This window comes from Procambarus clarkii, chromosome 59 (assembly GCF_040958095.1).
Source record: "Procambarus clarkii isolate CNS0578487 chromosome 59, FALCON_Pclarkii_2.0, whole genome shotgun sequence".
NCBI classification, from domain to species: Eukaryota; Metazoa; Arthropoda; class Malacostraca; order Decapoda; family Cambaridae; genus Procambarus; species Procambarus clarkii.
Window position 1 is genome coordinate 24,189,095 of NC_091208.1, and position 17,783 is coordinate 24,206,877.

The 17,783-nt window shown below is 42.6% G+C and overlaps 2 protein-coding genes across 7 annotated transcripts in view; one reads left to right on the forward strand and one right to left on the reverse strand.

Moving 5' to 3' along the window:
* Positions 1 to 4,834: 4,834 nt before the first annotated feature.
* Positions 4,835 to 16,712, reverse strand: Yip1d1 (Yip1 domain-containing 1). 5 transcript variants are annotated; one of them, XM_045758671.2, is made up of 3 exons: positions 16,610 to 16,712; positions 14,796 to 14,906; positions 4,835 to 6,563 (listed from the first exon to the last, which is right to left on the reverse strand). In XM_045758671.2, the coding sequence occupies exon 3, from the start codon at positions 6,561 to 6,563 to the stop codon at positions 5,778 to 5,780; it is 786 nt and encodes a 261-aa protein (XP_045614627.1). In that variant the 5' UTR covers positions 14,796 to 14,906; positions 16,610 to 16,712; the 3' UTR covers positions 4,835 to 5,777. The 5 variants fall into 5 exon arrangements, with proteins under 5 accessions (XP_045614627.1, XP_045614624.1, XP_045614625.1 ...); XM_045758668.2 differs by lacking the exon at positions 16,610 to 16,712 and adding an exon at positions 16,247 to 16,381; XM_045758669.2 differs by lacking the exon at positions 16,610 to 16,712 and adding an exon at positions 16,085 to 16,107.
* Positions 16,713 to 17,578: 866 nt separating this feature from the next.
* The window catches only part of CstF64 (cleavage stimulation factor subunit 2 CstF64), a 119,812-nt gene continuing 119,607 nt past the window's right edge, over positions 17,579 to 17,783 (forward strand). The window contains exon 1 of one of the 2 annotated variants that reach the window (XM_045758673.2): positions 17,579 to 17,756. In XM_045758673.2, the coding sequence (XP_045614629.1) occupies positions 17,618 to 17,756 (139 nt within the window). In that variant the 5' untranslated portion in view covers positions 17,579 to 17,617. The remainder of the gene's footprint in view (positions 17,757 to 17,783) is intronic. The other variant, XM_045758672.2, reaches the window with a different exon arrangement.

A 17,783-nucleotide genomic window follows, 5' to 3' on the forward strand; every position in this document is an offset into this window, starting at 1 on the left:
CCCCTGATTCCCTTGACCACCCCTCTCCATTACCTCCTCCAGCTCTGGACCCTGTCCGTCCACCTCTGGTCCGTCCTCCCACTTCATTGACTCCATCGTCATTACTAAATTTACCCATGCCCCATAACCCTGATTTCACTTATCCTGATCCTGATCTTATTTAGTATACTGTGTTCTTCTTTGCCTTTATCTCTTCATTGTTCTCTCTCCTTTTGACAATGTCTATTATTTAATGGAATATTCGTGGATTTTATGCCAACTTCCATGAACTCAAACTTCTGATTACACATTCTTTTCTTTTCAAATTCTGAATCTTTTGACATAAAGGGTGTCAAAAGGTCACACCCTTGTGTCAACACGTGCATCAGAGGAGCTCTGGGATACACTATTTCAAAATTATTAGGTATTGTAGAACAGGTTGATGATAGCAAGTTGTGTCCCAAGGAACATAAAGGTGTATTGCTTTTGAAAAATAGGTGCGATAACACGAATGTGCCAAAGGAAGTGAGAAAATTGGATGAGAAAGTTGCCCTAGTGTTAACAGTGCAGACGACGACATTCAAGATGGCCGCAAGCAAGAAGAAAAACAAAACAGATTTAGATTTTGGGGGTTTCAGTGAAGAAGGCATTGATTGATATAAGCAGTCTACAACAAGGTGGCAAAATTATTTGTAACTTGTACAAATTTGTAAGCTGGAAGCTGCATCCTGAGAAGGAGCAGCAACGACACGTGTACCGAGACGAGTGGGGTTGAAGGTAACAGAGACATCCACGGAATCAACGAGATGTCGATGGAGGGAGAAATCGTCAGGAGGCGCAGAATCAAAAGGGAGATCAAAATATTTGGCCCACGAAGCGGGACCAAACAAAGTTTGATAGGTATCAGAACCGGAAGGAATCGAGCGAGGGCGGCCGTGACGAGGACGACGTTGAGAACCCCCAGAGAGAGAGGGGTTAAAAGGCGCAGTAGTTACAACTAGAGATGGAGCCGCGTCAGGGGACGAGGTTGTCACCACTGGGGGCTTGGGGCTCGACCCAACCACAGAAGAGGGAGGGGAGCCGAGGGGAGGGGTCAGAGAGGCCAAAGGAGGAGCAAGGTCGGGGGCCCAATGCAGCGGAGGCTACACAGCCCGGTCTTCCAACACGGACCGACTCGGGGGCTTGGTCGCCCACCCCACGAGCCTGAGAAGGTAAAGGAGAAACAGCAGAAACAGTAGATATCATCGCTACGAAAAATCAACATTCATTCACGAATGTGCCCCCACACCCACCATGGAGCCACAATTAGAGGCAGGACACCCAACAAGAAGCTATCGCCGATCTTGCCGGGGCCTCCTAGGGATGCGTCGTGAGTAGACGCCCCACAAACGCCACCTTAAGAAACCGACAGGCCATCGAGATCGGGTTCAGTGACGAAAGGGGGATTGACAATAAACATAAGAACATAAGAACATAAGAACAAAGGTAACTGCAGAAGGCCTATTGGCCCATACGAGGCAGCTCCTATTCTATAACCACCCAATCCCACTCATATACTTGTCCAACCCGTGCTTGAAACAATCGAGGGACCCCACCTCCACAATGTTACGCGGCAATTGGTTCCACAAATCAACAACCCTGTTACTGAACCAGTATTTACCCAAGTCTTTCCTAAATCTAAACTTATCCAATTTATATCCATTGTTTCGTGTTCTGTCCTGTGTTGATACTTTTAATACCCTATTAATATCCCCCCGGTTATGTCCATTCATCCACTTTTTTTTTTTTTTTTTTTTTTTGAGATATATACAAGAGTTGTTACATTCTTGTACAGCCACTAGTACGCGTAGCGTTTCGGGCAAGTCCTTAATCCTATGGTCCCTGGAATACGATCCCCTGCCGCGAAGAATCGTTTTTTCATCCAAGTACACATTTTACTGTTGCGTTAAACAGAGGCTACAGTTAAGGAATTGCGCCCAGTAAATCCTCCCCGGCCAGGATACGAATCCATGACATAGCGCTCGCGGAACGCCAGGCGAGTGTCTTACCACTACACCACGGAGACTGCCGGAGACTTGTAAACCTCTATCATGTCACCCCTAACTCTTCGCCTTTCCAGTGAATGCAACTTAAGCTTTGTTAATCTTTCTTCATATGAAAGATTTCTAATTTGGGGAATTAACTTAGTCATCCTACGCTGGACACGTTCAAGTGAATTTATATCCATTCTATAATATGGCGACCAAAACTGAACTGCATAATCTAAATGGGGCCTAACTAGAGCAAGATATAGCTTGAGAACACACCAGGTGTCTTGTTACTAACGCTGCGATTAATAAATCCAAGTGTCCGATTTGCCTTATTACGAACATTTATGCATTGATCCTTTTGTTTTAAATTCTTACTAATCATAACTCCCAGATCCCTTTCGCAATCCGACTTCGCAATCACAACACCATCTAGCTCGTATCTTGTAACTCTATCATCATTACCTAACCTCAGAACTTTACATTTATCAGCATTAAACTGCATCTGCCAATCCTTTGACCATTTCAAAACCCTATCTAGATCAACTTGAAGTGATAGTGAGTCCTCCTCCGAATTAATTTCCCTACCGATTTTCGTATCATCGGCAAATTTGCAAATGTTGCTACTCAAACCTGAATCTAAATCATTTATATATATTATAAACAACAGAGGTCCCAGGACAGAGCCTTGAGGCACTCCACTTACAACATTTTCCCACTCTGACTTGATTCCATTTATACTAACTCTCTGTTTCCTTTGGTAAAGCCATGCCCTAATCCAGCTTAATATAGCATACACTATATGCTATACAATAAACACATACAATAAAAGGTTCCCCTCGTTCTCGACGTTGGGTACTACAGTTCTACGGGTGCAAGAGTATGCCTCCTCAAGCACCCGGGCGTCAAAATAGAAGAAGTCCAAAGGAATAACGAAAACAAACAAAAGGTCGGCAGGAAACGGCAAGCAGATAGGAAAAGAGGGGGGAGAAAAACGAAACAGAAGGAAAAGGAAAAGGGGCTCAGCACAATTGGAGAGGACGGCAGCATAAGCACAAGGCTAGAAAAGGACAGAGGACTGTCCCAAGGAGAATCACATCCTGGCAGCCACCCACTAAGCTCCCTCACGATGACAACGGGTTGAAAAGGGAGGGGGGGGGGGGTGTGAAGTCTAATAAGGGCTCTTCAAATGCACAAAATGTTAAGAAGCAAAGGAGGTAGAATTCCTAGACAAGATGCCAGGCAATTCCTTTTGTATGCATTATATGTGCATTACACAAAGGTCCCATTTGTCGAAAGCTTTTGTGAAATGTGTGTATATTACATCAGTGTTTTGCTTGTCTTCCATGGCATCCAAGCCATGTGAGTGGTATAGTAATTGTGAAATGGCGGAGCACCCTGTACTGAACCCATGTTGCCCAGGGTTATATTAACACTGATTCCATGTTTTGTGATCTTACTTTTTAGCACTCAAAGGTTTTTTGTGTGATGTTAAGAGCTATTGGTCTATTTTTTGCATCTGCTTTACTACCGCCTTTGTGAAGCAGTGCGATCTCTGCTGTTTTAAGTCTGTCAAAGACCAGCATCTTTCCAGTATCACCAGTATCTAGGCTCTGTCTCCAAAAGATGTTTAAGGCCTGCAAGTGATTTTGTGCAATTCTTGACTGGAGAAGAATTATGTTGTTGGAAAGTGTAGCATAGGCTCCTTACATAATGTTCTTTATATGGTCCTTACAACCATATAAACAACCACTCCTACATCTCTATCAGTTCTTTAAAAAAAACCTTTTCACAATTTTACCTGATTTACCAGAGGGAATTATTCCATAGTGGCCTCAATGAGGACAGGAAGTCGGTGGCTTGTTGAAGGTCTCCCCATTTGCCTTGATGAATTTCAAGTTGTGCGTGGCCTATTGTGTGTTCCACATTCCATAATATGGCATTTATTCACATTGAATTCCATGAGCTAAGAGTTGCTCCATACACTTATTTTGTCCAGGTCATCTTGAAGGACATGACAATTATCTAAGCTTCTTCCCTAGTGTCTTAGCATCATCAGCAACCACATTCATATAATTCTGTATTTCTTCTGGAAATTGTTCTGATAGATGGTGAACATTACTGGTGCAAGAAATGTACCCTTGTGGTACCTGCTGGTAAGATTTCTATTGTCTGATACATTGCCTTTGATTACCTCCATTTTTCTATCCATTAAAATGTTTTTCATCCATGTCAGAAGTCTTCGTGTTACCCCAGCAGTGTGTTCCAGTTTCCAGAACAACCTCTTATTTGGGATTCTATCAAAAGCCGTTTTTTAGGACCAGATAAATGCAGTAAACTTAACCATCTATCCTGTAAAACCTCTATGCCTGCATCATAGAAACTACAGGTACTTAGATTTGTTACACAGAATCTTCCTGTTCAAAAGCCATCCTGAGATGATTTCACGGCTTAGCGGTCTGGTCCTCAACCAGGCCTCCTTTTTTGTTACACATCCCCTGGAAGCAGCCTGTAGCAGCTGTCTAACTCCCAGGTACCTATTTCCTGCTAGGTGAACAATAGCATCAGGGTGAAAGAAACTCTGCCCATTTGTTTCCGCCTCCGCCGGGATCGAACCCGGAACCTTAGGACTACGAATGCCAAATGCTGTCTACTCAGCCGTCAGGCCATGCTATCTGTTATATCATCTCTCTCCAAGTGTTCTAGCTATTTGGTTTTAATTTTTTTCTAGGGTTCTGACTACCACATTAGTACAAACTCATTTCTTAATTATGACGGTACTAAAAAAAGAGATTATTTATTTGATAAACATTAAGAAAAGTCAATAATTTAAACACATTATAAAGAATATATTTTATGATAGCACAATCATTTAAAAAAGTACAAGATATTCACCTAGCTGACAAATTAATTCATTCGATATTTTATTGTCATGCAGGGATTAAATAAAGAATTTTTGTTTACAAATACTATACTGTATATGATTTGTATAATGTATAAGTGAAGAAATGTTTAACTGTAAACCTCTCCCAAACTAAAAATTACCATGAAACATGGGTGACCACACACCAAGTCAGTCCTATTATCCATGGAATCTGTAGATGAATAAAAAAATCCATTTCTAATACTGTTTCATGTTTTCCTTCATAAATTCTTATTGTCTCAAGGCAAATTAAATGTCTGGGAAAGATTCCACATGACAGTACCCTTCAAGATAAACTTTCCAAAGGAAATACTGAAATTGGATATACAGTAGTATAGAAAGATTTTTAACGAATGTACTCATGCAGTATAGGTCACCGAGATTATTGAAATTTGTGATATGTACTGAACTCATAGCAAAGCTGTTATCCAAAATCTAGTACTGATATATTTGCTTATTTAAATAAAAAAAAATACTGTAATTTAATGAAAGCACAAGCAAGGCTGAGAGCAATAATTTTCTCAAATTTATAATGCATAAAAACAATTTATAATAAACTAAAGCTGGTAAAATTCATAAATATATTTAAAGCTATTACTGTTCCCTTTGAATCAATGAAGATCCAAGATGTACTTGCTTAACTTAGTTCTGTATAAAAATAATATACAAACAAAACCACAATTAAACTGGTCACAATTTTCATTCACTTTTACAGTACTTAAATTTTTCAACCAAAGTGAAAGTTCATTTAATTAATGTAACTTGGGTGAGGACATCGAGCTAGGTTATTTTGAAAGAAAACTTAAGATTGTTCCAAATTGTTATATTAAAGGCAGGCATACATTCACTTAGAATATGGTGATGAGAGCAAATACCGCATAAAGAAGAGCACACGGATAAGCAACCAGAGGTTGTTGGTGGTCCATGGCTAAGCCTGTTACAAATAACTTTGATGCCGAGATGGAACACCAAAGAATTGCGGCACCCGTAAGAATTATACCCACGGGTCCTTGTAATGACAAAAGAACATTTACACCAGCTAGAGCCACCATGGGTAACAAACAATAACCTAAGATACTTACAACTACACCCAGGCTCACACCTGACATTGACATCATGTTTAAGAGTCCATACATTGAAACACACCCCAACATGCCAATACCATAAATGTATCCAAATTGAGCTTTACCAGAGAGTAACAAAAAACTGCCAAAAGCCAAACAAAATGCTAAGGGTCCAGCCAAGTCTGTGTCTTGCAGTATTGTTGGATCGGTTCGACGCATTGGATTAAGAACGGTAAGAGTTTTCTGTACAATAGCATCCGGATTGATCCCCAGTTCTTCCAACAGTGGTGGTTCATCGTCCAAAGAATACGAATCTGTGACTGGGGATTCTGGATTTGGGCCTGGTGTCATGATAGAAGGTCCAGGGGTAAAAAATGAGGGTTGATTCCCTACACTGTTATAAGGAGCAGTTGGGTTAGATGCTTCTTGACCTTGCTGATTATTGTATTCAAAATTTTGAAACTGTTGCTCTTGTCCAAAATCTGTTTGACCCATGTCATAGGAAAAGCTTCCTTGATCTCCCCAGCCAGAACCATACGGCTGCTGCTGTTGATCCCAACCGTATGACATCTGAAAAAGAAAAAAAAGAAGAAAAGTAAGTGCATTCTTTAATTAAAGGAAATACAGTGGACAAGGAACGTTTTTCAAAGTTAGGCATACAGAATACTGTATTTTACTGAAAAGAAGTGCAACTGCTGTATGTCAGTAGGGCTTAGTTGATTATACACTGTATTTACATTTGTAACACTGGTAGAAAAGAAATTGGCCAGTACTGTATTGAAAAGTCAAATACTATGTAAAACATTAATATTTTTAAGCGCACTTGTGTCATGGTTGAAAAACTCCAGATACAATTTCTGTGGTAGGGCGAGTTTGGGCAACGTTTCCTTTCACCCAATGCTTCCGTTAACCTAGCATTAAATAGATACTTGGGAGTTAGGCAACTGTTATGGGTGGCATCCTGGAAAAGGCGAGTCATTGGCTTAGTATGGGAAACCATGAGATGCCTAAAATTAAATATAGGTCAATTGCCGAGGATCACTGAGAAAAAACATCCTGTTTATTTGAGATGAACATTCTGTATCAAGACAAAACTGGTACAATGCATCCTCAAAAAACCAGCGTTTAATGTAATGAAATGCCATTTTCTGGGCGAGACCTGGAGGCTCCCTGGAGCTATCCAGGATGATATGGATATATTAGACTTTGGCATCAGTGTGAATGGAGCTCTTAGGCCTACCGGGGACCATGAGCCAGAACCTGGCCCCTGAGAGAGGCATGAGGAGCTATGGCCTATATAATTGCACATGTCATTTGAAGCATTTTATGTCTGCCATCGACTGGGTCAGGCACCCAGAAAGGTAAGCATCCCAAAACAAACCCCTGTTCTGCTACTACTGAAAGTCAAATGAGTGGACAGAACTCCCCAAACAAAAACGAGCAAACAAGCATGAAGTCACAACATTCCCCCTCCCCTGAGAGAGGGGAAGGGGGGGGGAAAGCTGTGCCACCGCCGCCGTGGAGGGAGGGAGGGATGCTAGGGAGCCTCTGGGTCTCACCCAGAAAATGGCATTTCATTACAGTCAATGCTAGTTTTCTGGGGGAAGGGGCTCCCCCCAGACGGGGGCTCCCCCCGTCGGCTCCTCGGAGCTACTTACACAAAGAGAAAACAAAAAAGGGAATTAGCTGGGAGGCGGTTGGCACTCGCCTCTCAACTCGAAGTTGAGACAACTGGCTGCAACCGGCGACCCAAAGCAACACAGGCCCGACTAGGCCCCAGAACATTGGCCAGGTAGCGCGCAGCCTTGTTCGACCACCAAAAACTCCGCGCCCTAATGTCAGCCCAAGACATGTCACCAAAGATGGCAGCAAGGCACAGCAAACTTATGAACATTGTGGGCATGGAATAGACCACAGGTTGGCTGTACCGAATAACCCTGGGAGACCCAAACCCTGGAACAGGGAAGTAGAGAAACCAGATCAACCCAAAGCGCGTCCCCAGACACAACACATGATGCATCCACAGCCTAACCAACCAGGCATCAATAACCCAAAGACCCCTCCAGAAAACAGCCATCTCATTCTTCGCAAGAAAAAAAGGAGATGGCTGCAAACGAACAAACTTATCACCAGAACCAAAAGAGCAGAAACCCCTGCACTGAAGGAGAGCGTGGAGCTTCCCGGCCCTACCCCCAGAGGCCAAAGCCAACAGGAAAAAAAGAGCCTTCGTGAAATAATCCTGAACCGAAGGGGCCACTACAAACCGAGGGGAAAAGAGATAAGAAAGCACCCTGTCCAAAGACCAGGAAGGCTCAGACAGTGCATGGGCAGGCCGGATGTGAAACGCCCGAAACAGCTTGTGAAATGGCACAGAAGTAACATCAATACCGAAAGCAAGCTGCAGCGGCTCCGCCAATGCCGCACAATACGAGGCAACAGTACTGGGCATAAGATGAAGGACCTGAAACAACCACGAGAGAAAGGACAAGACAACCTTAACAGAAAGCGAAATACACCTACGCAGAGACAAAAAGTAAAGGAGAAAAAAAAAGGACCACTAGAAAACTCATACTGCCACAGAGATGAAGCATGCAGGTGGGACACCAACAAAGCAACCTGATCCCCCATACAAATGGTGATAGACTCGAGTCAAAAAGACCAGACACGAAGACTTGAGGAGAAAATCGAACCAGCCACGTAACGGACCGGACAATCTGCTGAAAGAGGTGGAGCCGCGGGAAAACCCCTGGGTTTGGACACCAAGCAAGCAGCGCCTGAAACCAAGGCTGGGCCAGCCACCAAGGGGCCAAAAGGACAACTGTCCCCCTGGTAAGTCTCCAAGCAAGCCAGGACCTGGAGCAACAGCTGAACCAGGGGTAGAGGTACAGGTAACCCCACCTCGACTAGTTCTGCCTGAAGGCAGAATGCAGAACACCCCACTGAACATGAACAGCCAGGAAAGCCAAATCCCCAAGAATTCAGCAGACGAGTCACCTGAAATGACCATCCCCAAAGAGCCAAGGACCACATCGAACTCCCACGGTTCAGCCAATGGACCACAAGGGGAGCAATCCAACTAGAGCCGGATTGTTGATCCGCGGTGACCCGAACCCTTCGAAGGGAATACCACACCGGTGCAAACTCCTGCACCATGCTGTGGGCCTGACGTAAGGACGGACCCCACCGACCCTCGCCGGCCTGGTGAGCGCTGGTCACAAAGCCCCAACCAAGAGACAACGCGTCCATGAACATATTGAGCGAGAGCTCGGGTAGGCGCCAAGGCACTGAACCTCAAAAAAAAAAAAAAAAAAAAAAAAAAAAAAGAGGAAGCCGGCGACGCAGCAGCTGACGCAAGGCCCCGAGGCCGAACCCAGTGATTGCGATAGGTGGAAAGGACGTCCTCGAAGGAACCAGAACAGCCGACGAAGCCAAACCTGACCCGGCAGGCAGACCATCACTGCAAAGTTCAGGCTCCCACACAAACCCTTGAACAACCACCGAGTGACCTGGGAGCCACCCCCTACCAGAAACAAGCGAAGGTGGGACTGCAGCCGAAGCAGATACACCAGAGGGAGAGACAAGGAAGCGGTCAGTGTCCCACACAAGACCCAACACAGTCCAAACCTGAGAGGGAACCAGACAGGACTTCCGCCAGTTCACCAGGAACCTGAACCCGGTGAGCTGGGAAAGAACCAAATCCCTGGTGAGCAGACACACGGACTGGCTGGGAGCCCACACCAGCCAGTTGTCGAGGTAGGCCAGCACCCGAACGCCTAAGAGATGCAGACGGGCCACTATGACCAGGGTATGGCATGTGAACACGCGCGGTGCCAGGTTCAACCCAAACAGAAGACAACGAAAGCAGTAACTGAGACGCCTCACAAGTGAAGTACCATAGGGTTCAGTTCTTGCACTGGTAACATTCATCGTCTTCATAAATTATCTAACAGCCGGAATACAGAATTATACGAACATGTTTTCTGATGATACTATGATAATAGGGAAGATAAGAAACTTAGATGATTGTCATGCCCTTCAAGAAGACCTGGACAAAAGTGTACGGAGCATCACTTGGCAAATGGAATTTAATGTGAATAGATGCCATGTTATGGAATGTCTAATAGGAGAACATAAGACCCCACACAACCTATAAATTATGTGAGAAATCTGAAGAATTCTGATAGAGAGAGAGATCTAGGGGTGGTTTCAAATAGAAAACCATCACCTGAGGACTACATAAAGAACATTGTGCGAGGAGCCTACGCTTCACTTTCTAACTTCAAAACTGCTTTTAAATATATGGATGGCAAAATACTAAAGAAATTGTTCACGACTTTTGTTAGACCAAAGCTGGAATATGCAGCAATTGTGTGGTGCCCATATCTTAACCCTTAACATGCTCGGGGTTTAATATCCTGTCATCCCCACAGGCGCATGTCATTTTGAAAAAAAAAAATTATTTTTTCTTCCTAACCTGTTAATTTGTGTTCACTGATCACGGGAAAAATAATAAAAAAATCGTAAGTGGCATATATTGCCCGCTATAGGGCCGGGAAGTCTGGCAAATTATAGGCGCTGACTCAGGGTGCGTCCCAGGCGGTCTGTTGCTCGCAAGCTGTCAGGCCGGAGTTGCCACAAAGAGATAATTACCGAATTATTTCAATGTCTCTGATTGATTTTTCATACTTTCTTTGCTGTAATATTATTCAATAGTGTGTAGTTTGATATATTTATATAATAAAATGAGTGAATCATTGCTGTACTCAAAAATATGGTGTGCATATTGTTGATTCAATTATGTTCATCAATCAGTGAACAAATATTTTGTCGGTTATTACATTATAAGCACAGGTTACATATAAGTATCTGCATGTTTTGTTCACTATAACGAACCACTAAGTAGCTATTATGAGTCAAAAAGTAACGAGGAGTGACCGCCGTTTAGCAGCCAGCCACTCCCGCCCTCCCTCCAGTCATCTGACTCACCCACATTCTCCTCCCACAATAATGTTTTTGCTATAATTCACTATATACAGACGTTATATATAAGTATCTACATGTTTTGTTCACCATAACTGTACATCTAAGCTTGTATGGTGAGTAAAGGCACAAAGATGTGGCTACTCACACAGCTGATCGGCGGCCGCCCTCAAGGCCAGACGCACTAATATTTCTCCTCCAACAATACTGTGTGCTGTTATTACGCTATATACACACATTATATATAAATATCTACCTGTTTTATTCACCATACTTGTACAAATAAACTGGTATGGTGCCCAAAGACCATCGCGGTAACCTGTAAACAACACCGTCGTCTGCACGATGGCGTCGTGCAGACAACGCCACCGCCCTCACCAAAATGGCGGCTCCAAACCTTCTCTTGCTGTTTATACCCTCTATACACACGTTATATATAAGTATCTACATTTGTGTTCACCATAGCGAACCACTAAGCTGGTATGCTGAGTGCAGTCAATAAAAGGTGGCCACACACAGTCAAAAGACATCGCCACCACCCTCCCTCCCACAGCATTACTCCTCCCTCCATGGCGCACAGCGCTAAATATCACCACAATCCTGCTATTATCAGAATCCAGGTCAGTTTTATCACAATCAGGGGTCTTCTGTAATAATATCATCGCTACATAATAGCATGAACAAGTATAATTTGGCATTTTTAGGCGATGCTGTGGTCACAAGCTGAACAGCAGTGCTGTTAGCTCATGCTGCGTGCATCAGGCTTGGTTGCTCACTCAATACTGAGGCCAATAACACCCGGGAGTTTGGCCCACGATTTTTTTTTTTAAATGTCGTCTGTTTACAAGAGCCCTGATGAAGGTGTGGTGAACCCCGTGTATCCGCGGGCCGTTTAAATCTTGCGTAGTACTCCAACACATCATATGACGTGATGCGCAGTTGACTGGAACAACGTCCAGCACGTCATATGACGTGATGCGAACTTTAAGGGTTAAGATGAACATTAATAAACTGGAAAAGGTGCAAAGACATTTAACTAAATGGCTCCCAGAAGTGAAGGACAAGAGCTACAAAGGGGAGGTTAGAGGCATTAAATATACGAAAACTAGAAGACAGAAGAAAAAGGGGCAATATGATCACTACGTACAAAATAATAATAGGAATTGATAAAATTGACAATGAAGAATTCCTGAGACCTGGAACTTCAAGAACAAGAGGTCATAGATTCATACTAACTAAACAAAGCTGCTGAAGAAATATAAGAAAATTCACATTTGCAAACAGAGTGGTAGATGGTTGGAACAAGTTAGGCGAGGTGGTTGAGGCCAAAACTAGTCAGTAATTTCAAAGCGTTATATGACAAAGAGTGCTGGGAAGACAAGACACCACGAGTGTAGCTCTCATCCTGTAACTACACTTAGGTAATTACAGTCTTCTTATGTCAAACCTTCCAGATCATGCTGTCAGAGCCCGTGTCATGTATATTATATTCTACAATCAGTGTGTTTGTTGTTACAGTATTACTCTATATACACCTCTTGTACATAACTATCTACATTTTTGCCCCACCACTACCATATCTGCATATAAGGCCTAAAATGACCTTGGGTCATCAGAGCAATTAGAGACTAGGCATTCAAGGCTTAGATTAGACAATTAGGATATCGAGTGTTGAGGCCACATAGAATTACGAAAGATTTTATCGCCTTGACTATATTGAGGTGATTTCGGGGCTTAGTGTCCCCGCGGCCCGGTCCTCGACCAGGCCTTCACCCCCAGGAAGCAGCTCGTGACTACTGACTAACTCCCAGGTACCTATTCACTGCTAGGTAACAGGGTGAAAGAAACTCTGCCCATTGTCTCTCCCCGGCGCCCGGGATCGAACCCGGGACCATAGCATCACGCGTCCAGTGTTCTGTCCGCTCAGCTACAGGCTCCCTAGTACATAACATCTCTGTTAACCCTTAAACTGCGCATGGCGTATATATACGCCCTGAGTAACATGTCCCATGGTGCGCAAGGCGTATATATACGCCATAGGGTGCCAGGCCGGATTCAAATGGCCCGCGGCTACACGGGGTTCACAGTAGCTTCCTCAGGGCTCTTGTAAACAGATGCCATTTTGAAAAAAAATCGTGGGCAATATTCTCAGGTGTGAGAGGCACAGTACTGTTGGAGCAACCAAGGCCGGCGCACGCAGCATGAGCGAACAGCATTGATGTTCAGCTTGTGACCACAGCATCGCCGAAAAATGTCAAAATAAATATATAATTGTTATTATTTAGCGATGACAATATTACAGATGACCAATGACTGTGATATAAATAACCAGGGTTGTGATAATAGCAGGATTGTTGTAATAATTAGCGCTGTGGGAGGAGTGATGCTGAGAGACGGAGGGAGACAGCATCGTTTACTAACTGTGTGGCCACCTGTTATTGTTTGCATTCACCATACCAGGTCAGTGGTTCTCTATGGTGAACACAAATGTAGATACTTATATAAAATGTGTGTATTAGTGTAATAACAGCAAAAGGATTATGCTGGGAGGAGCCATATGGGTGACGGAGGTGACGTCGTCTGCACGATTTGTCTAGCTGTTTAGAGGGTGGCCACTATGCTCTTTGGGCGCACTACAAGCTTAGGTGTACAGTTACGGTGCATAAAACATGTAGATATTTATATATAATATGTGTATATAGGGTAATAACACTGCAATCAGTATTGTTGGGGGAGAAAGTTTAGTGCGTGTGTCCTTGAATGAGTGAGGGAGCCGCCAGCCGCCATCTGTGTATAGCGACGACTCTTAGTGCCTGAACTAACTATATCAGCTTAGCTGTACAGTTGTGGTGAACAAAATATACACATACTTATATATAACGTCTGTATATAGTGTAATAACACCACAAATGGTATTGTTGGGGGAGAAAGTTTAGTGCGTGTGTTGAGGGAGTGGCAGCGAGTGGCTGGCTGGTGTGTGGCGGTAACTCCTCGTTGCTTTTCGACTCTCAATACCAACTTAGTGGTTCGTTATGGTGACCAAAACATGCCAATACTTATATATAACCTGTGTATAGAGTGTAATAGCAGCAAAACTATTTGTTCATTGTTTTATAAACATAATAATTGAATCACTAATATGCACATCATACTTTTGAGTATAGCGATTATTAACCACTTTTATTATATAAATATATTACAATACACACTATTGAATAATATTACTGCAAAAAAACTAAGAAAAAATCAATCGGAGACATTGAAACAATTAGGTAATAATATCTTTGTGGCAACTCCCATCTGTCAACGCGGGTGACGCTGACCGGGTCTGACGACCGCTCTGTCAACGCCCACTTTTTGCCAGACTTCCTCGGTCAATTGCACCCAAAATATGTCACCTACGATTTTTTTTTTATTTTTTCCGTGCTCAGGGGACACAAATTAACATGTTTAGAAGACGAAAAAAAATTTTTGATTTTTTTTTCTTGCGCACAGGGGTGTAAATGTCCCAAGGACCCCTGAGCAGTGTAAGGGTTAAAGGCTGTTACTTGATATTTTTGGTAGAACATAATTATTTTCATAGGGCTGTTGCATGTCTGTTTTGCAGTTAGTTAAGATTATCTTTAGATTTTTATACTCTTGATTTTTACTTGTGTTTTGTTTCCTTGTGTTATTTTTCATTACAGCAAAACTGCCACATTCCCTTAGTTCATAGTTTTCCATATCTTCTGCTCTCTAACCCTAAAGTGTCTCTCATCTGCCTACAGTTACATTTTAGCCACCTACTACTATCTTTGTTAATTACTCAAGGAATAAACTTACCTTTGTATTATTATCAAAAGACAACGACTTGCCACCAAACGGTAAAGTCCAGTTGATGTCGGAAGTGTTTCACAAGCTTGGTGTTCAGAGAAGTATGATCCAGGATAATACCTGAAAATGATGTACAACTGAGGTCATGTAATACAATGTAATTTTTTATCTATATACATGATACACTGTATTTATGTAAAATAAACAAATTTGACTTTTTTTTTTTTGTCAATCTACTACTATTTATCAATCCAATTTTTATGTGCTTATATTGGTTTCCATAGTACTGGACAGGATACAGTATTATGTTTATTGAGGTTCCCATTGGCCCAACATTGTCCTTTCCTAGGAAGCAATCCATAATAGTTGCCTAACTCCTGGGTGCTTATTTAGTGGGCTAAGTGAACATAAGCATTGGGTGTAAGGAACCATGCCCAATGTGTCTGCCTGCCTACGAATCAAACTCGAGCCCTGTTGGCTGCGACATAACTATTCTCAATACTACACTATAGATCACTTACCCTGCAAATTTATGAAAAAAGATATTGAATTGTATAACTCTTCTGTCTGGCAGAGAACACACATCAGATCACTACAATATGGGCTTATACCCAAGTGATGCTTAACCAAGTGACGTGCACGTGATCCACTTTACCTGCGACCATGTTGCAAGTGGAGTACATCATAAAAACAAATTGTATTAAGTGTTGGATATTATGTTATTTTAAACTGCCTAAATATAATTTGTTTGTTAGAAAGTAACTAATCATCAAAAGAAGGCACCAAGCCAGGGAGACTATTTAGCACTGTTAGATGATAGCTACAGTAGGGTTGATTGAACCTCAATCACAACCCATGCCATATAATCACCTAACTTACAGATAGGGGGAAAGTCTTGACCACCTATGGATTGAAGACCACAGGCAGGATGTTGCCTAGGGTAACACTGTGGACCATGGCAGCCTGTTGCCTAGGGTAACACTGTGGACCATGGCAGCCTGTTGCCTAGGGTAACACTGTGGACCATGGCAGCCTGTTGCCTAGGGTAACACTGTGGACCATGGCAGCCTGTTGCCTAGGGTAACACTGTGGACCATGGCAGCCTGTTGCCTAGGGTAACACTGTGGACCATGGCAGCCTGTTGCCTAGGGTGATTTGAGGTTCTTTACAGTCAATAAAGCAAGGTGGACCAAGGATAGTTTGTATACTATTCAGACTATAGACTATTGGAGAGCGTGGGGTCAGGGGTCAGGGGTCAGACACACACAAGGTGCCGTCAGCGGCAGGATAAACCCTACAGAGAGACTGCTGGTGCCACCGTCATGAAGGAGAGAGGTGGCACTCGTTACTCCCTACTGCTGTTGACACGCCCGCCGCATCTATACCAAGTTCACTGGTCGTTGCCTGCTGATAATGATGGTGATCAACTACCCTATTACGACCCCCGTGTTAAATCTTACCTGAAAGTGACTTAAGAGTTGAGAGGAGAGGTGTGTTATGAGTAAGATGGGTGGGAGGGTGGGGGGAGGAGCCGACCCCTGCCACTGCCAAGTTGTCTCTGGCGGGCCCACACCTTCACCCTCACAACACTCTATATCACCCATTTTCTCACCACCCTTCCTACTTTTACCCACAAATTATAGTAATAAACATTTAACTAAATATCTGCATTCCCCTTGAACGTCATTTCTAAGGAACAATTACGTATACGATTGAATTTAAGCGTTATAAAGAAATTTGCATATGTTTAACTGCTAATATAGCTTATTTAGGTTATGGAAATATATTTATTTATAAATGATACGCTATGTTAAGTATTATACTTATGGAGTGATGGAGCAGTGTGTTGAGTTGATGAATATTGTCATAGATGAAGTGGTAAGGTATATGGCCAGGAGACGTGTGGTGGTTGTGAAGCAAGGCTCGCGTCGCCTACTCCTCCACACAATACTGTAAACTTTCACTTCACCAACTATTGTATTAAAACATTCTATCTCTCACTAATATAAACTCAAATCAATACATGCGTAATTAGGGCATTATAAAAAAACATCCATTATCTATTTATAGTTATTGACGTTTTATAATTGTTTTAATTTGATACCTGCGTAGATAAAATGCGATTAACAGGCAATTATAATGAATTTACAAAAATGATAGCGAGTTCTCACAAATTATAATGAGAAAATACAAACAAAGGTACCAGCTGGGAGAAGAAATCCTTCAGGAATGAGGAAGCGAGAAAGATCTGGGGGGTTGATATTACACCCAAACCTGTTTCCTAAAGCCCACATCAAAAATATATAATCAGCTGCATATGCAAGGCATGAAAACATAAGAAATGCCTTCAGAAACTTGAAATCCCCATAACAAAAGTATACGAACACCCCTTCCATATAAAAGATGTATTAATGATACTCTTAAGAACTTCTAATAGCACTTCTCAAGAGATAAATGTATTAACCTGAAATTGTACTGTTATTAACCTGAACTGTAACTGTACTAACTAAAGTGTATTGTAAGTTAGCTTAATTCTTTTATTATGTTGGCTATAGGGATAGTATTGGGATGTTGAAATTGAAATTGAAATTGAAATAAGTTTATTGAGGTAAAATACACACAAAGGGATGAGGTAGCTCAAGCTATTCTCACCCCGTTCAGTACATCATGTTAATACAAACATAGATACACATCACAATCATTAAACGTATTACCGAACATTCTGAGAGATAAACATACATTTTCTCCTTTAGGATGTTGAGAGTAGTGAAAGGTGTGAGGGGCCGGTGGTGGATGGGAAGGAGCGCCGGCCAGCCTCAGCACCGCTGCTTATGTTGTTACTCTTCACACGCTCTCAACACAACTTGTGCATTTCATTCATTTACTCGCCTCTGTCCTACTCCTCCTCCTCCTCTGTCATAATGAGTGAGACGAGTGCAGTCGTGGAGAAGTCTCTTCGCTCAGTCTTCGGTTGGTTGTTGAGTGTTTGAGCCAGCT